This window comes from Cucurbita pepo, chromosome LG14 (genome assembly GCF_002806865.2).
Source record: "Cucurbita pepo subsp. pepo cultivar mu-cu-16 chromosome LG14, ASM280686v2, whole genome shotgun sequence".
In the NCBI taxonomy this organism is placed as follows: Eukaryota; Viridiplantae; Streptophyta; class Magnoliopsida; order Cucurbitales; family Cucurbitaceae; genus Cucurbita; species Cucurbita pepo.
This window is the reverse complement of record NC_036651.1, coordinates 114,833-133,565: the sequence shown is the minus strand read 5'-3', so window position 1 is coordinate 133,565 and position 18,733 is coordinate 114,833. Positions and strand designations below refer to the sequence as shown.

At 41.1% G+C, this 18,733-nt stretch overlaps 5 protein-coding genes across 9 annotated transcripts; 2 read left to right on the top strand and 3 right to left on the bottom strand.

Annotated features, from left to right (window-relative positions):
* Positions 1 to 1,390: 1,390 nt before the first annotated feature.
* LOC111810847 (small G protein signaling modulator 1) lies at positions 1,391 to 5,911 on the bottom strand. Of its 3 annotated transcripts, XM_023697651.1 has the most exons (6): positions 5,496 to 5,911; positions 5,207 to 5,368; positions 4,615 to 4,750; positions 4,458 to 4,507; positions 3,179 to 3,232; positions 1,391 to 3,045 (listed from the first exon to the last, which is right to left on the bottom strand). In XM_023697651.1, exons 1-6 carry the CDS (start codon positions 5,648 to 5,650, stop codon positions 1,794 to 1,796), a joined length of 1,809 nt encoding a protein of 602 aa, XP_023553419.1. In that variant the 5' UTR covers positions 5,651 to 5,911; the 3' UTR covers positions 1,391 to 1,793. The 3 variants fall into 3 exon arrangements, with proteins under 3 accessions (XP_023553419.1, XP_023553417.1, XP_023553418.1); XM_023697649.1 differs by having other exon boundaries at positions 5,207 to 5,911; XM_023697650.1 differs by lacking the exon at positions 5,207 to 5,368.
* Positions 5,912 to 7,190: 1,279 nt separating this feature from the next.
* Positions 7,191 to 9,267, bottom strand: LOC111810196 (probable 6-phosphogluconolactonase 4, chloroplastic). Of its 2 annotated transcripts, XM_023696807.1 has the most exons (4): positions 8,929 to 9,267; positions 8,755 to 8,779; positions 8,465 to 8,600; positions 7,191 to 8,173 (listed from the first exon to the last, which is right to left on the bottom strand). In XM_023696807.1, exons 1-4 carry the CDS (start codon positions 9,212 to 9,214, stop codon positions 7,688 to 7,690), a joined length of 933 nt encoding a protein of 310 aa, XP_023552575.1. In that variant the 5' UTR covers positions 9,215 to 9,267; the 3' UTR covers positions 7,191 to 7,687. The 2 variants fall into 2 exon arrangements, with proteins under 2 accessions (XP_023552575.1, XP_023552574.1); XM_023696806.1 differs by lacking the exon at positions 8,755 to 8,779 and having other exon boundaries at positions 8,904 to 9,267.
* A 173-nt stretch (positions 9,268 to 9,440) lies between these two features.
* LOC111810197 (ubiquitin-60S ribosomal protein L40) lies at positions 9,441 to 10,913 on the top strand. The gene is made up of 5 exons (XM_023696808.1): positions 9,441 to 9,596; positions 9,711 to 9,797; positions 10,107 to 10,209; positions 10,512 to 10,578; positions 10,671 to 10,913. The coding sequence occupies exons 1-5, from the start codon at positions 9,494 to 9,496 to the stop codon at positions 10,695 to 10,697; spliced, it is 387 nt and encodes a 128-aa protein (XP_023552576.1). The 5' UTR covers positions 9,441 to 9,493; the 3' UTR covers positions 10,698 to 10,913.
* Positions 10,914 to 11,369: 456 nt separating this feature from the next.
* LOC111810624 (homeobox-leucine zipper protein ATHB-12-like) lies at positions 11,370 to 13,364 on the bottom strand. 2 transcript variants are annotated; one of them, XM_023697356.1, is made up of 3 exons: positions 12,628 to 13,364; positions 12,139 to 12,540; positions 11,370 to 12,045 (listed from the first exon to the last, which is right to left on the bottom strand). In XM_023697356.1, exons 2-3 carry the CDS (start codon positions 12,517 to 12,519, stop codon positions 11,653 to 11,655), a joined length of 774 nt encoding a protein of 257 aa, XP_023553124.1. In that variant the 5' UTR covers positions 12,520 to 12,540; positions 12,628 to 13,364; the 3' UTR covers positions 11,370 to 11,652. The 2 variants fall into 2 exon arrangements, with proteins under 2 accessions (XP_023553124.1, XP_023553122.1); XM_023697354.1 differs by having other exon boundaries at positions 12,139 to 13,364.
* A 268-nt stretch (positions 13,365 to 13,632) lies between these two features.
* Positions 13,633 to 17,005, top strand: LOC111810623. The gene is made up of 2 exons (XM_023697353.1): positions 13,633 to 14,231; positions 16,011 to 17,005. Exons 1-2 carry the CDS (start codon positions 14,091 to 14,093, stop codon positions 16,803 to 16,805), a joined length of 936 nt encoding a protein of 311 aa, XP_023553121.1. The 5' UTR covers positions 13,633 to 14,090; the 3' UTR covers positions 16,806 to 17,005.
* Positions 17,006 to 18,733: the final 1,728 nt, after the last annotated feature.

The following is an 18,733-nucleotide window of genomic DNA, read 5'->3' as shown; positions in this document are numbered from 1 at the left end:
TTTTCAGGTGAGTATTAGAACGCTTCACAGCCAAGGGGACATTTAGAAAAATGATACTGTATTGGCAACTATTATCGCTTTAAAAGCAGAATTTGGCAGATCACCTACTCCATGAACAATTAGAAGCGTAAAAAACACTGGAAAACTACACATTGGTCTGAATGACCACAATGATTTAACCAAGAATCTCTTAGATGAATTTGGATCCTTTCTGTGAGACCTGAACAATCAATTAACTGATATTCATACAGATGCTAGCGTATTGACATTGTGCCAACCAATTACAATGATGCAGACAGATGCTAGCGTTCAAAATTTCAGAAACAAAAACCAAAAGCAATGTTGCAGATGACTTAGGTTTGTCGTGTTTTCTTGCTTTTTCGGAAGATATTTCCAGTTGAATGGCTTTAAATTCAAAGGCCCACGCATTTCAAGAAGCGGCGAGAATGAAACAAGACATGTCTTATTCGCCAACTATTTAAGATAATGGTTGCCTTTTTGTTTTGTTTTGTGTTTCTTTTTTTTTTTTTTTCTTGGGCAAAGTAATCCTCGGTTTAGACAAGTTTGGCACCAATCAAACTCTTCAAGGATAAGGCCCAGTACCACTAGGCTTAAAGTGATGAGGAGGATCCGGATGGATTTCACTACTCAATTTAAATATAACCGACGATTGTTAATCAACCTTGATGCTAAATACAATCAAATCAGCAAATCTCAACCCCTACTGTGTAGAAAACTTCGAGTGCTTACCTCTAATACTGAAGGCAGAGAAGTAGACTAGAGCCAACAAGAATTCAGCCCTACGAACTGAGCTGAAAGAAGCAAGGTTTTGTTAGTTTATATTCGTAACCCAATAACAAAAGTAGAATGGATATTTCAGTCTACTAAGAGCACATTTTCTACTCCCCGCGTTATACTCATCTCGCCAACATGTATGATGCTCGGATCAGGAGTTCCTATTACGCTAAAAAAATCCCACGCACGTTCACAGGTTCTCCTCCTTCTGGACGTCTCCTTCATTGATGACCCAAATCCAAAAGACTTTTTTTTTTTTTTTGTTGCAAGATATTTGGAGGCAACTAGGAAAATATTCTCTAACCCCACACCTATAAATACAAATAAACAATTAAAGACCAAGTATCACGTTTATATCAGTTTTGAGCTAGTTGTCTGTGAACAGGATGGGTCAATATCATCTACGATACTGCGTCAACAAATATCAAGAAAATTTCTTAGAATTGATAATTAGAGCTGAGAAGTCTTGAGTTTCCTCTCCTCTCTTCTGATTTAATAACTTTTTCTTCAGATAAAAAGTAAGATGATTTGAAAAAAACTATCACGTAGTATCCAAAAAAAAAAAAAAAAAAAAAAAACACAGATGACTCAAAGGTATCGACAAAATCACCTGAATACTGATTTTGGGTCAACTGGAACAAGATTTAGAGGTACACGAACCAAGTCAACAAAAAAATTAACTCATGGATCGAGAACAAAAGTTATTATTACTCCAGCTAAAGATACACCAAGAACCCGATACTTCCTACTTTTCAAGATTCATTGACTCGTGCATCTCGATACACTACTCCCGTTTACTGCTGTTACGGCAGCCACTGAAATAGATGAAGGCGAGGATGTAATTTTATGCCAATTATAATGATACATCACTAAAATCTGTCGCTACAACTTGAGTGAGCAAAAGAAACATCCTTCTGCACCCTCGAATAAGCAAAGAGAGAAGCACTTTCTCCGAGCAGAAGAATGGCACGTTAATTAGCAACCCAACAATTAGGCATTTACTCGTTAAACGAAGTTTCGATCTTCTCATGGAGGGTCACCACCAAATCATGAGCATCGTCCAATAGTTTCCACACATCAAGTTGCCCGGCCATGCTGTTACACTCCCTTATAATTTCGTCCATGCTGTAGTATTTCTCTATAATCAATTTCCTCTTCTGCAATACCGAGGCAGCAATTGCATAGAGCAACAGATCCTCCGTGGGTGGGGCTCGTTGCCTAATCCTGCTCCAAGCAGATTTACCTACACCAGCTCTAATAGCTGCCTGATCAGCCCACATCACCTCCCAAAGGCACAGCGTCTGTTCAAATGTTAATTCCCTTCTAAACAGTACCACAACCATCCTATAAACGAAAAAGCAATCCTCCGCTTCAAGGTCTTGTAGGTGTCTGTAAAGGTGGGAGTCCTTGAATCTGATGATTTTAGAGACGACGTTCAGTTGCTTTCGAATCCCAACCTCATCAAGCCTAAAGTTATGCCGAGCTTTCCGCATGAAGCCCACAAAGCACCAGAAAGCCTCGTGATCTTCAGTTATCACAGTGATTATAGGAGAAAGCAGATCACTCATTCCCTGGCAATACCCAATTTCAGGATCATAAAGAGCATAAGCTTCAAGAATCGTCACTAATCTAGCAGCATGAAAGATCCTGCAGGACTCTAGGTGATCATAATCTTTCAAACCAACAACCTCGGCGGAATGTCTAGCCTTATCATCTGATACTGCTGCTAGGGATGGTGCGTAGGCTATCCATTCTGCATTTGCACGTACCGCATCAAGGCGGATGATCCTCTGCCATGTTGTAAAATCTTCATTACCACGAAATTTGGATGTAACCTCTGTTACCAAGGGAGGCGAATTTTTCGAAGTGAAAACAGGATCATTATCTTCTCTACCATCAGTGGAAGGAAATGTTTGACTAACTTCAGGATCCTCAGAAGAATCTGAGTCAGATGATTCAGTATTTAGAACCGAAACATCAGCATTTGTCATCTGTCTAGAACTATCATCCTCTTGCAACAAAACCTCCGAGGTTCCATCCAAGTATCTAAAGTTAGTGCCCCTTTCATCACTAGAAATAGATTCTCTGGCACTACCCACATCTTCCAAACTAGGAGAGTCATCACCATGAGATACAAGCTGAGCGTCCCCCTCCTTGTTAAAGTTCATCTCATCATCATTCAACTTTATACACCCATCCCCAAACTTCAGGAAGGATCGGCATTGTTTGCGAAGTCTTTCATATTCTTTCCTGCATTAGATATATTGACCACCATTAAAGTTTAAAATGCCAACGCAGAACACAGGTACAGGTGGGAAAAATACCCCATAAACTTATCCAAGAAAAATAGAACGAAATAATATTAGCACTAGAAAAAACATACCTCTTCTGTCCTCTTACGGCATCTCTTTCTTCTTCAGAACTGCTCAAGTCATAGCTGTTGAAAACACAAGTAGTTATGTCAATACACACTTCGCACACCACATGATGCTGAACAAAATCAAGCAAAGCAGCACAGCAAGTATGACCATATAGCATGACGTGAATCTTTAAAATGAGGGCGTCACAAAGACTAGTCCTATTGAAAAATGAACAATATAGATATATATTAACAAAACAAAAAAAAATACGGTGAATGTATTATAACAGAAGGGGAAACAATCTAAGGGCTAGGGATAGATACAACCCCTGCCCGAAAGACTACAAAAGCAATGCCTTCAAATTGTTAAGAAAAAAAGAAGAAAAAGAAAAGAAAAAGAGAGAACAAAATATAAGATGAATGCAAGTAAAAAAAAACGAAGGTTGTACTGGAAAGAAGCATCAGAATGCAGCGCCCCTTTTTCGTTATATACAGGAATAGCTCTATACCCAATTACCCATCTGCGTTTGTATGACACATACCTATGTAATAGAGTCTCCCAATTTTGACAGATCATTGATCCCAAAACACCATGATCAAGCGTCCAATAAGTAAAACTTCAAACCTTTTATTATACTTTAGAATTGCAGACATACGAGGACATACTTTTAAACTCGTTGGGACATACTGACACTCTGACATTTATCGTGGTTAGAGCAAAAATATACCCTTGCTATTATATAATACAGATGGCATGTGCGGTGGCTAAGGAAGAGAGGGAAGCTGAATAGGGTGGATCTCAAAGAGACATCTGGCTAGCACGGGTATGCAATAAGAAGAGGATGAGATTTAAAAAAATTATGAGCATGATGATGATGATGATGTAATAGCAATAATAATGAACTAGATAGTAAGAAACCTGTACCAAACAACTGTTTCTTGTCAGACACAATGGTTGAAAAGATAAAAGAGCAAATGAGAGAACACCAGCCAAATCAATACCCAAGAACCAATGGTCAAAACTTATGTTTTCAGCTCGAAAAAACATTCGAGAAGGAAAATTTTGGAAAAATCAACATACCATGCTAGATAGGTTCTAACTCATACCCATTACATGGCCACACAATCTGAGGTTCTGAACTAAAATAGCTCTTATATTTGTGTTAAGATGATGCACTTTGTAAGGAGACAGAGGAACCCAGCATTCAAAACAGATCTCCCATGGACTAAAGAGAACTAAAATATTGTGTGCATAATACAAGAGAAGCATATGCAAGATTACAAAAGTGAGGGGGGCACTCACAATCCAAGAAGGAACGGCCAGACCTCTGCTCTTATACTTGGATCTACACCCTATTAGAAAACATCAGATCAAAACCCAACCAGTAAATATCTCAAAGTTATGAAAGAACTTATAGCTCTTGAAATAAAATGTGTGAGACAAAGTGATTTTTACTCACTCCACTGCGAACTTTTTTTAAAAACTTGATGCCACCATCTCGAAGCCTCCCATCTGGCGTGAACAAACTTCTCCATTGTTGCGGTGAAAGTGCGTGCTTTCTTTTCTTGCGTGACCATGGCGATTTAAGGCGTCCCCTAAGACATGGTTAATATAGAAAAGTCAATTCATTTCAATCATATCCAATGAAATAGCGTCTCCTCAGCATGATACACAATTACCTACCTAGTATCTATGTACCTCCTTCTAAGAACAAGGATAATGACACTCGTAACTCACCAGTTATAGTTGAAAAATAAAAGATGACTGAAATGATCAAGTATTCTTAAAGACCGAAGCAAAGTAGAGATTTGGATAGTAAGTCCAGAATGTGAGAAAGGAACCTGACCGTACAGGAAACAACATACTCCAGAAAGGAGACTTGGAACTCAGAAAGCCTAAACATCTAGATAGAACAAAAAAAAAAAAATAAAGCCTATAAACAGGGTTAAAACCCGAAACGCCCAAGATCTCTGTCGAAAAGTAGGTTAAAGCTTAATTTTGAGCTGAATAAGAGAAATGGGAAGCAAAAGAGGAAGGAAAGAGAGACTCACCGATCAGATGAGGAAGAAGAAGCCGGTGAAGAGGAAGTGACAACGAATAGAACCGAACGCAAATGAACCCATGACGATGAGGCTGAGGACGGGGAAGACGAAGAAGGAGGAGAATTGGAATTGGGATCCGGAGACGACGAAGTTGGAGTTCGTTTAAGAGCTCTCATGGATGGAAAATTGAGGAGAGGGCAGAATGGAATAGGGTAGTATACTAAGCAAATAAAATGGAATTGGGGCTTATAGATGAATTCGAAATTGTGGGAATAAGAGAAGGTGTTTGGGGTTTTACCTACGGGCAGAGTAGAAGAGAACGAGGAGGACAGCGAGGCCCGCCAAGGCTGTGACCGCGACGGCTGCATTCGGTTGTGCCCCCGCCATCATCCGGGAGAAGAAGCCGCCGGCGACGCCGAAGGAGGGGGCGATGTCGGTGCCGGAGGCGATCATAGAGGGGAAGAAGACAGTGATCGGGTGCTTGGGTTGGCAATGCCTTATCTTTAGAACTAGGTTGGAGCAAGGAAAGTGAATGTAATGGAAGAAGAAAGTATGGTCGGGGGGAAAGGAAGAAGAGAGTATGGGGTTGGGTCTGATTTTGAGGACTTGGGAGAAGAGAGGCAGCAGTTCCTTTGTTTATGCCTCTTTGTCTCTCTCCCTCTCTCTGTGTGTGTGTAGATGCAGAAATGTGGAGAGAGAATAAGATGAAGAAACACTCACAACTGGATTACTCCATCAACAAGTCTCGTCCCTCCCAGATTCTCTAAAACGTTTTACTCATCCTTCACGGATCGGGATGATTACTTCAAACGACGCCGCATCATGCCCCTCCAACCACCCAACTTTTCTATTTACCGTATCTTTACGAATCTACACACAGCCACTTTTATACCACCCTTTGATTTATGCTTGCAATACACCAATTCTTTTATTTTTATTTCTTGAGAAAGGGAGAGGAAAAAAGGAAAGAGGACGCGCCGGACGGAAGCGACGGGCGGCGGTCAGAGATGGGATGAAGGAGGAGGTAGAAGAGAGAGGATAGGATAAAAAAAAACCTTTTTTTAAAAAAAAAAAAATTAAATAATAATGAAGTAAATTTTCTTATATTGAATTTTTAATAGAAAGAATGAGGTAAGTTGTTCTAATAAAAAAAATGGTCTGAACTGTAATTTTAAACAGAAAGAGATAAATAATTTAGAAAAGGTTTTAACCATTCATGTTATGGATTGAAGAGCAAAAATGGTATAAAGGCGTTAAAAGCATATGCTCTATTTACCGCTCGATGAGGAGGGGGAGCAAGTAATAATGTGTTGTTAGAAGCTTTTTGAAGCATGCCAAAACTTTCATCATTGAATTATGAGGTAACATAAAAACAACACTATTAACAAACAAACTTGATTTCTTTTCAACTAAGAGTTTCCAAAATATATTGGTTTTACTTCAAGGGTAGCAAAGAACGAAGAATATCAACCCATCTGCCAAATCCAAATCCATATCCAAATCCCTGTCGGGTTGACTCAAAACTTCTCGACTTGGAAGCAAATCCAAGGGGACAAATGGGTTTGAAAGTTAGGCAGATCCCAACAAATATTTGGTGAAGGTAACAGAGGCAAACGTATTGAAATTACTTTTTTTCCTTTACTGGGAATGAACCTTCAAAAGCTGATTCAAACACATTTACCAAGCAAACTTCACTTACACGTCTCCTCTTTTTTCCACCAACAATTTTCTACGAGTAGGGTAAGAATTGGGTTGTAATACACTTTGACTTGGGTGAGGTGGTCACTCCAGACTTTGTAGTCCACAAAGTCGGGCGCGGCGCTTTTTGTTGTTTATTTGATCATTGAAAGGACAAAGCAGAGAGGAGGGAAAGAAACTTGCTTGGAGTGCGAAGGAGAGACAGTGGAAGATAATTTGTGGGCACAGGCAGAGGGGATGTCACACACAACACATAGTACATTCCTCAGACCACAACAGTTAACGCAAGCAAAAGTGAAACATACTTTTTCTTTCTTCGTTTATTCTTTCTCGTCTTCTTTTTCATGCAAACCAAACATAGTTTGAATTTGTTACACGGAGAGGAGGGAAATGACAAGACCATACTCATGTTTGTGTTACCAGACATGACAACAGATAGAACAACGAGGTTGCCTTTTCCTAGAAACACACACACATACAAACAACGAGCACGTTCTACAGGGCCAAGAAGATGATGGCTGTCGCATAATATCTGCTCTTACTTTTCTTCCTCTTTCTCTGTCACCAAACACAATCGTTGAAAGAGAGATTTGATCAATGGGGCACTCATTACTCCTTCAAGGAAGTCTGGCAATTTAGGAATTTTTATTGTATAAACTAACTCATTGCTATTTACACCAACTTCTGTGAATACAAATTCGCAGACATACGATTTGGCTGGCTATACGACCCATACATTGCACAATTTACAAGGGGTTGAATGCTCGTGTACACAAAGGGGAAGAAACTACATTATACACATTTCTCTCCAACAGTTTCAGCTGCATCCCCTGTCAAGAACCAGGTCAGTTCACCCTCAGGAGAAACCCACTGGATAGGCATTTTACCATCCAAGTCTCCACTATTTTTAACGGAGTTGCTCGTAGACATAGCTTGGTGGCCACTAGTTGACACTATTGCCATATGTGCCGATGAGTTGATAACGGGCAAGGTGAGAGTAATGATATCGATGGGAGGCTTTGGTGATTCATGAATAAAGGTGACCCATTTCCCATTGTCCTCTTGCAGAAAAGGATGGTCTGTGAATACAGAAGCTATATGGCCATCAGGGTCCATTCCAATGAGCATGAGATCAAACTTAGGTAGCCCACTAGCCGTAGACATGTCTATCACCCCACACTTGACCAAATGTCTGAGGCAGGTTTCATAATCATCTGTTGCACCTTCAGCAGACAGTGCCTCATTGATTGCATACACATTCCCAGGCAGAAGAGGTACCTAACGAATTTTTAATCCTACTTTAAAAAATTCAAGATGAAGTCATTAAGAAACTATGAGAACTAGTTTAAGGAGGGCTTCTTAAAATTTCGGGATAACAAGAAACCACATTGTTGCATCTTGAAGAAATCAAAGGGCATGGAAGCTAAAACATGGGCTAGCTCAAGCATATTGGTTTGATTTGATGAGACATTTCACACATTGTACCTCTATGGAGAATATTTCGTTTGAAGCTTTTGGTTTCCACATGGCGACTGGAGGTATGCAAAAGAAAGCTTTGAACAATCATACCTGAGAGAGAAAGTAGTCATAGGCTAGCTTATAATTGCAGCCATCCTGATCCTTTGGTATGGTTTTTTCATCAAGCCAAAAGACGTGCCATTTTGACCATTCCACGGAATCCATGTAGGGTGGCTCAACTAGTTTTCTGAAACGCGAACACAGTCAAAGATAGTTACCACGAATGAAGGGCTTAAGATAAACTATGGACATTTTAACTTTTTTTTTTTTTTTTTTTTTTTCCAAAGTCTGTGAAACAAAAAAGATTAAGAAAGGGGGAGGGAGGCTGGGGAGGTTCTCACCGAAGGGACTTGACCAAGGACCCACCAGACAAGACGAGGGAAAAAGATCCTCTCTTTACAGAAANTTTTTTTTTTTTTTTTTTTTCTTTCCAAAGTCTGTGAAACAAAAAAGATTAAGAAAGGGGGAGGGAGGCTGGGGAGGTTCTCACCGAAGGGACTTGACCAAGGACCCACCAGACAAGACGAGGGAAAAAGATCCTCTCTTTACAGAAAACTTATGAGAGAGATCAGCAGTGTATTTAGCAAGAGAAACCATCAGAGCCTCCTCCGTATCGAAAATCTTCTGCGCCATCGCCGCACCCTCAGTGGAAGCTTTCAGGGGTGCGCCAAAGTGGTGGGGATGGGAGCGAAGCAGGTTGGAGGAGAAAGCGCGAGGTTTTGGGAGAAGCGGAGGTAAAATTGGGCGAGCGGAGTAGAAACTTCGCAGGGAGAGGAAGAGGGAAAGTGAAGAGAGTGCCATAGAAGGGGAAGCCGATAAAATGAACCGAGGCGAGTGAACATTGGATCAAAAAGAAAAAAAATATATATATATATATATTTTAATAAATAAGGCTGTGGGCTGGAAGTCTCATAAGATCGGGCCGTCTGGACCCGTTTTTCCATCCGTAGGCCTTTTAATGACTTAGATTCACACCTATTCCTTTCTACGAAGCCCTAATTCGTAAGCATATAAAACGTACTGAGGCGGGTGTCGCGCAGGTAGAATTGTAAACCAGAGAGAAACGAACGGTGCGACAAGATGCAGATCTTCGTGAAAACCCTTACTGGGAAGACGATTACGTTGGAAGTTGAGTCCAGCGATACCATCGACAATGTCAAGGCTAAGATCCAGGATAAGGAAGGTTGGATTCTTCCCAAGTTATTTTGTTTTTGAACCAATATTTCTTCCTCTTCTTCTTTTTATCATTTGGAATACACGTGTTTTAGATTTTTATAATTCACGGTGCATGTTTCAGGTATTCCCCCGGACCAGCAGAGACTTATCTTTGCTGGGAAGCAGCTTGAGGATGGGCGAACGCTCGCTGACTACAATATCCAGAAAGGTTGCCACTATCCCTATCATATCATTGTTTCATTTTTCTTATATAGAAAATTAAATTGGGCTAATAATATTAGAGAACGTAGTGCATTGTTTGTTGACGAGATAATCTCATCTTCTGCGTTTGCTTTATTGGTAAATATGTTTTTGCAACCATCTGAGTATTTCTTTGAAAAGCATGGTTTGATCGCCGATGAGGGTTTAACTTATGTGTTTTATGGTAGTACAATTAGTTTCCCTAAGTGTTTGATAAGGCCAATATTCTAAAAATTGAACATTTCAACTCATTGCTTTATTTTTGTATTATTTGCAGAGTCAACTCTGCACTTGGTGCTCAGGCTTCGTGGTGGTATTATTGAGCCGTCTCTGATGGCATTGGCTAGGAAGTACAATCAGGACAAGATGATCTGCCGCAAGTAAGCTTCAATTTGCTAAATTACTTCAATAAAAATGTGTTCTTTGGTTCTTCTATATGGTACTCTTTGTTGCCTTGTCTTGCAATTGCTTTATACATGGTGTTGAATTTGGTGGGTAATTATATGCGTTCTGTTTCAATTTCTCTAGATTTAAGGTCAATCCCCAACTCTGTTTACATCCTACTTCTCATGAATCTGAAACATTGAATGCCTTTGAGCTGACCATCTAATGTGTATATATATATATTATATGATTATTCCTGACTCGGTATCTAACTTGATCATCTACAATTAAATTAAAGGTGCTATGCCCGCCTGCACCCTCGTGCTGTCAACTGCAGGAAAAAGAAATGTGGACACAGCAACCAGGTATTTTTCTATTTCCTGCTGTGCTATTTTAATAGATCTATAAACTCGCTGCATGACTAAAATCCTTTTTTTGGTTAATCATTGATTTGCAGTTGAGGCCAAAGAAGAAGATCAAGTAGACTGTTGATTTTGAGAAAGGAAACCTATGCAGTAGTTTATGTTTTGGTTTATTTTCTGGAGCAGTTGTGCTTAGAACTACTAAACTCATTAGGAGTTTGATTGTTATGATTTTTGCTTCGTTTTTTTTTTTTTTTTTTTAACCATCGTGTATTGGCATGTTTGTTCTCGAATTTTGAATTCCAAATCTTGAGCTCGTCGTATTACCTATTTCCATACTTGATAACTATTTCCAGCTCATTTTTTGGCTTCTTCCCCACACCTAAATAACTTTAAAGCAAAAGACTTGGACAACAAATACAATAACAATATTTTACATAAAGTACTCCAAATTTCATAAAATTCATTTTGGTAAAGCTATGGGTGATGGGTGGAATCTTATTTCTGATTGGTCGAACGATGACAGTCACATTCACTTCTTTGTTATGGATAAAGGAATAGCCTTGATGTTTCATTTGTGCCCTCCGTCCACTATCTTTACATCATGCATAAAAAATAGACATGAATTACCCCAATTGGGTGTCACCTTCAAAAGCTTGCGTACCGAGCTGTCTGCATTATTTCTTGGATGCTACTAATGAACATGCGAGTGATGAACTTCCTATAGTGTTCTTATATCTGTTTATTTCGTAATTCAACTACGACTAAGGAATAATACTTGCCTAATGCATGACTGTTGGAACTAGGATTTTGATTTTATTTACGTAGTAAACGATTACAAATCAACTAGGTGATGACAGTTTCTCGGATTAGTTCGTGGTAATCAACTCTAATTGGTAATCTTCCACCTGGTAGTAATAAGACCAATATTTAGGAGCCAATCTTTAGTATACTTTGGAATCCCCTCAAATTTAGCCATTGCAAGTTGCGTTGGTACTTTGTTAAGTTCCTAAGTGGATGTAGTAGTAATAAGAACGAACATTTGGGAGCTAATCTTTAGTTGAGTTTGGATTCCTCTCATCCCCAGAAACTTAGCTCCTGCAAACTGCTACACGGCTGACATTCAAATATGATACCACCCCCATCCGAATCAAAGCCGCACCAATTTTCTGATGATTCAAACGAACTATTCGGGTTCAAAAGTTGACATGCTTGCTCCACCGCATGGCTTATGTCGTTGCTTATGCCTTCCGACGAATGGGTCATTTCAAGTCCTCGATCACCTTCTCCATTCTCTGTACCCCTCTTGTCTGTGTTATAATTATTGTTCAAATACGTGACTCCACTCTGTCCTAGTTCATCATGGAAGCTTTGTGGCTTTTCTTTTGTCTCGTAAATGGTTTTTGCAATCTCATTGGAATAATGGCCCTCACGAGGTCCTTCTTGAACAAGCTCGCTTAGCTTCTGCAACTGTTTCAAATGGCAGCATATTGTTTACTCATCAACTGATGAAAATGCTCAGCACTAGAAGGACTTTAGCAAAAGGAAGAAAAACTTTGGTACCTGTGAGAGCAAGGAGTTCTTCTCTTCCTGTAATGTTTTAAACTGAGATGCTAGATTGTCATAATTAGCTCTGAGGCTCCTGAAATTGTTCTCCATCTCCTTGGACTTCCATCTTGCCCTTCTATTCTGAAACCATATAGCAATTTGGCGAGGTTGCAGTCCCAACTCTGTTGCAAGCTGCACCTTCTTCCTGGAATCGAGCTTTGAATCCGATGAGTAAAATATGGACTCCAGTGACCTGATTTGTTCATCACTAAACCTTCTTTTGTTCATGTTGTTGGTTTTCTTCTTCCTCCTCCTCCTAGGAGTTGAACATGTCTGTGAAGAGGCTACTGCTGCGGTCTCCAAATTTGGTACTATGAAATACTCCTCTCTCTCCATAACTTTTGTCCATTCATTCTCCTGAATACCACACAGGAAAATAGAACAGAATATATAGGCGGGTAAGGTAAGTAAGAAAAGTGTGAAACGAGTTTCTGCATGGAAGACCAATGGAGTTCGCTAACGTGTGGCTTTTTCCAGTCCATCCCTAGTGCTTATCTGCATCCATTTTCCCTTTTCAGCTTCAAAACTAAGGATACCACAACCCTGTACAGTATTTTTTTTTTTTTTTTCTTCTTCTTGAAACGCTTTTGCTATAAATGCTTGGTAAGTGTGAAAAAGCACTACACTGCATGCTTATCCCCTAGCTAACTTGGAATGCATTCAACACCTTTTCTTTTACATAGCCACACATATCTGCTCTTTTACAAAAATATCATAGTCATGGTTTCAATATCTGCTCTTTTACAAAAATATCATAGTCATGGTTTCAATCAGAGCCTCTAATTTTAGTTTTGAAGGATAATATCTGGTTGTGGGCAACAAAAGTTTGAGATAAAGTGCGTTAAGAAGATGGTCAATCAAAACAACTTTGTGAAGAGAAGATAAGTTTAGGGGAGGGTAGGGCTTGCCAGAAAGAGCTGGTATTGGGTGTGGGTGTGGGTGTGGCCCTCAGATCGTGTTTACAAAGGGAGCGGTTGGTTGGCAGGAAAAAGCGATTGGCTTTGGCTTTCGGGTGGTGTTTTGTTGGGGTGGAGATGGATGGCAGGACAGGAAGCGGTGGAATTGAATGCCTTTCCTGTTTATTCATACATAGAAGGGCAATGGTTGCACGCCACGGCCCTTGAGTTCACGATGCTGACAATCTCCTTTGAAAAGTTGAAGCTAGGAAGTGTGTGAGGAAAAAGGAAAAGGAAAAAGAAAAAGGAAAAAGAAAGGTACTGAAGTTTGGTGGGGAGTTCGTAGTGATTGGTTTAGAAGGGGGTTTTGGATATTGCCTAAAATTGAGAAAGAAAGATTTGGTGTGGTGTTATTTTGAAAAAGGGAATGCAAAGAGGAGAAGAAAGGGGGAGGAAATGAGGTGCTGAGAGGGAGATGGTGGGGGGAAGGGTGTGTGTGTGGACTATGAAGCACCTTCTAATAATAAATGATAATGTGTTCGTTCCATTTCCATCCTTTTTTTTTTTTATCTAAAATGGGATTTTATGATAACAACCTGTTTTCCCGCGGGTTCGGAATAGGGAGTGGGGGAGACGGGAGAAATAGAAGACAAGCAATTAATTACTGAATTTGAATTTTTGAGTTTTTGACTTTGAAATTTGCATTTGCATTTGCATTTTGCATTTTGCATTTCCAGTTGCCGGATGCCCTCCTCCCCCCTCATTCACCCCACCTTTATTCCATGCATTTTCTCAGCCTTTCGGTGCTGCTACGTCCGCCGTCTCCCCCTCCTCCCCTGCGGCCACCCATACCATTGCCCATTCCAGTCCTTCTCTTTTAATTAGCCATCCTTGTTTTTGTACGTTGTTCGTTGCCGTTTGCTGCCCGCGCGCCCCTGCGTGCGTGCGTGCGTGCGTGCGAGGGGAGAAGTCCCTTCCCCACCTCACCCCAGGGGCGACGGACAAAAATCGATGTTCTTCATTGCTCCTCTCTCTTTCTTGGATCCTGCGACCTTCGATCTCACCACCATCTCCTTCATCGTCATTATCCTCCTCCTCTCTCTCCTCTCCCTCTCCTTCATCTTCCACCTCCATCTCAAGTCCCGCACCTCCCACCATCTCCAGCGTTTCAATTCTCTCTGGACCGTCCGTTTCCTCCTCGTCGCCTTCATTGCATCATGGGCCCTCAACGAGCTCCTCCGCCTCTCCTTCTTCCGCCGCCGCTATCTCTACCCCTTCCTCCCCTCCCTCACCTCCCTCCACCAATCCACCCTCTGCCAACTCCATGCCCTCTTCTCCCTCGGCCTTTTCCAGCCCTGTTTTCTCATTACCCTTCTCTACCTCATCAATGCGTCCGCCAAGAACAGGACCCCTCACGACTATGGACCTATTGCCTTCCTTCTCCTCGTCTCCATGCCCATTTTCTTCCTCCACCTTTTCATCGTCTTTTACACCCCCTTCAAGGACGAACTGCCCCCCGCCTTCAATCAGAGCTATCTCGTTATACAGGACGGTTTTGACAATGCCACCGTCTTGTGCGCCTACCCACTCTTGAGTTCCATTGCCTTCTCTGGCTTCGGGATCGGCTACATGCTCTGTTTCTTGTTCTCTTGCTGGAAAGTCGCCTCCATGGTCATCAACAAGTCGCTCAGGATTCGAGTTTACGCCCTCGCTTTCACCATCATCATTTCCTTGCCCTCGCAGGTTATATTTCTCGGCCTCTCGGGCCTCTGGAGGCCAGACGAGCCGGCTTACTCGGTGGCTGCGTTGGTTGTGTTTTTATGTACGTTTCTATGCGCCGCAGCGGGGGAGGTCATTCTGGTCATTGTACCAATCGCCGATTCCTTGGCCGCCGGCGGGGTCTCTCGGTGGACCGGAGAGCCCTTGAAGATGTTGGGAGACGGTTGATAATTTTGACAAAGAGTAGGAAGGATGACAAGATCTGGTGGCAACATGGGTAGGAGGGGAAATATGGTCTGCCCAGCCTCGGCCCACGGCGGCGGTGCGGCGGTTCAATTCACAGGAGAAACTGGGGAGAAGAATATGATATGTAAAGGCTCAGACTAACTTGTTTTCTTCTGGATTGTTTGAAGTCTTTAAATAGAAAGAAAAAAAAAAAGAAAAGAAAAAAAAGAAGAAGGTAATATCTGATAGTACGGTTTTGTAATTTTCTGGAAATTGTTGAGTGAACTACATCCATTGTTTTTAATTGCGTTAGAGATTCTTCTACTTATTTATTTGCATGGAAAAGGGTGAGATGAAACAGAATCCTTCAACTTCCTCAGTTTATCTCTAAATTAATATAATTAATTCATTTTTATTGGGAATCAAACAACAGTAACCTCCTTTCCTGCATATCTCAATCAGAAACGGACGTAACAATAACGCTACTTTTTCCTTTTTTTTTCTTTTCTGTGTCATTTACGTCAGTCTCTTTTTAAGTTTTTTTTTTTTTTTTTTTCTTTTCATCGTATGACCTAATTTGACCCTGCTGAAGATCATAGGTCACCTTGCCCAATAAATCCAAAAATGGGAAATAATCACACCTTGTAGCACACAAGGTTGAGTCGAGGTGAAGTACCAACTACCTAAAGAGGGTCACAACCTAGTGAGCATACTATAATAGAGTCCAAATCCAAAAAGAGGAAATCAACACCTTATCCCATAACAAGTCTAAGTCGAGGTGGCAACTATCCAAAGAGGGTCATGACCGACTAGGTTGGTGATAATTGAACCGAGCTCTCAAAAAATGCTAAAAAAGAAATAGCTTGCTAGCAAGCAGGTTGGTTTGTTATTTAAAACTTGTAAAGAAACACATTTCAAATCAGATGTTGACAAATGGGAAAACGAGTAATATGAGGACAAGCTGTGGAGCACAAAAATGTTCCTTCNCACCATCTCCAGCGTTTCAATTCTCTCTGGACCGTCCGTTTCCTCCTCGTCGCCTTCATTGCATCATGGGCCCTCAACGAGCTCCTCCGCCTCTCCTTCTTCCGCCGCCGCTATCTCTACCCCTTCCTCCCCTCCCTCACCTCCCTCCACCAATCCACCCTCTGCCAACTCCATGCCCTCTTCTCCCTCGGCCTTTTCCAGCCCTGTTTTCTCATTACCCTTCTCTACCTCATCAATGCGTCCGCCAAGAACAGGACCCCTCACGACTATGGACCTATTGCCTTCCTTCTCCTCGTCTCCATGCCCATTTTCTTCCTCCACCTTTTCATCGTCTTTTACACCCCCTTCAAGGACGAACTGCCCCCCGCCTTCAATCAGAGCTATCTCGTTATACAGGACGGTTTTGACAATGCCACCGTCTTGTGCGCCTACCCACTCTTGAGTTCCATTGCCTTCTCTGGCTTCGGGATCGGCTACATGCTCTGTTTCTTGTTCTCTTGCTGGAAAGTCGCCTCCATGGTCATCAACAAGTCGCTCAGGATTCGAGTTTACGCCCTCGCTTTCACCATCATCATTTCCTTGCCCTCGCAGGTTATATTTCTCGGCCTCTCGGGCCTCTGGAGGCCAGACGAGCCGGCTTACTCGGTGGCTGCGTTGGTTGTGTTTTTATGTACGTTTCTATGCGCCGCAGCGGGGGAGGTCATTCTGGTCATTGTACCAATCGCCGATTCCTTGGCCGCCGGCGGGGTCTCTCGGTGGACCGGAGAGCCCTTGAAGATGTTGGGAGACGGTTGATAATTTTGACAAAGAGTAGGAAGGATGACAAGATCTGGTGGCAACATGGGTAGGAGGGGAAATATGGTCTGCCCAGCCTCGGCCCACGGCGGCGGTGCGGCGGTTCAATTCACAGGAGAAACTGGGGAGAAGAATATGATATGTAAAGGCTCAGACTAACTTGTTTTCTTCTGGATTGTTTGAAGTCTTTAAATAGAAAGAAAAAAAAAAAGAAAAGAAAAAAAAGAAGAAGGTAATATCTGATAGTACGGTTTTGTAATTTTCTGGAAATTGTTGAGTGAACTACATCCATTGTTTTTAATTGCGTTAGAGATTCTTCTACTTATTTATTTGCATGGAAAAGGGTGAGATGAAACAGAATCCTTCAACTTCCTCAGTTTATCTCTAAATTAATATAATTAATTCATTTTTATTGGGAATCAAACAACAGTAACCTCCTTTCCTGCATATCTCAATCAGAAACGGACGTAACAATAACGCTACTTTTTCCTTTTTTTTTCTTTTCTGTGTCATTTACGTCAGTCTCTTTTTAAGTTTTTTTTTTTTTTTTTTTTTTTTCATCGTATGACCTAATTTGACCCTGCTGAAGATCATAGGTCACCTTGCCCAATAAATCCAAAAATGGGAAATAATCACACCTTGTAGCACACAAGGTTGAGTCGAGGTGAAGTACCAACTACCTAAAGAGGGTCACAACCTAGTGAGCATACTATAATAGAGTCCAAATCCAAAAAGAGGAAATCAACACCTTATCCCATAACAAGTCTAAGTCGAGGTGGCAACTATCCAAAGAGGGTCATGACCGACTAGGTTGGTGATAATTGAACCGAGCTCTCAAAAAATGCTAAAAAAGAAATAGCTTGCTAGCAAGCAGGTTGGTTTGTTATTTAAAACTTGTAAAGAAACACATTTCAAATCAGATGTTGACAAATGGGAAAACGAGTAATATGAGGACAAGCTGTGGAGCACAAAAATGTTCCTTCCAATTTATTTCTTTTCAGAGTTTCTCATCATTTCAAAATTGTAACATCTTTAAGAGTGAATGAGAAGTTCTTCTGCAGGGATCCAAACTCAAATATATTATTCAACTAAAAGGATACATGTAGAAAGGAAAAGGAAAAGGAAAAGGAAAAGGAAGAAGAACAAGGAAATAAGAATGAGGAGAATTCAGAAATAGTGGACCGAAACCTAAGAGTGTCCCAAGCCATTGTCCTCTACATTTGAGATGAAATGTGTGGAATTAAAAGATTAGGGCAAGGAAGGGAAGAAGGAGTTGGAAGCTTGCTTCATTCTTATCTCACCAAACTCAATAATACAGAGAATGTTAGAAGCTTGCCAAATCGCTCTCCGACAACACAGAATAATAACTTAACCTTTGCCTCACAACCCTCCTCTCTTCTCTTTTTGTCCTTCTTTTCTTCTCCCTGTGTTGGGTTCTCTTTATTCCTTCTTCTTTATCCTTTATTCCTACCTACTCTTCGTTCTCCTGTCTCCCTCAAAATACTTCCGTCCAACTCAAATTCCGACTCTCTGTAATCATCATCGTCCAAACAGACAGTTTCTCCCAACCTTAACTAAATCAATTGTTTTGGTTGAGAATAAAACAGAACCATAAACTAAGAGACAAGGGGTGGATTTTAGGCTTAACTGGTAATGGCTGAAGAAGAAAGCAACCAAATGGCCTCGGGAAATTAAGAAAGGGTGTGAATGAAGGGTTCCGTAGAGCCTTAGAGAGCTGCTACAAATAATGCCTCGCCGGCCCACCTTGACCAAACTCTTCATTGTCTTAACTTTGACGCAAATACCAACTGTGTACGATCCTTTGACTAAGCATTCATCAAAGAAAAAAAAAACAAAAAAAAAAAACAAATCTCAAGATTTTACAACACTTTGGCTTCAAACATTCCAAGGAAAACACTGATGGAAAC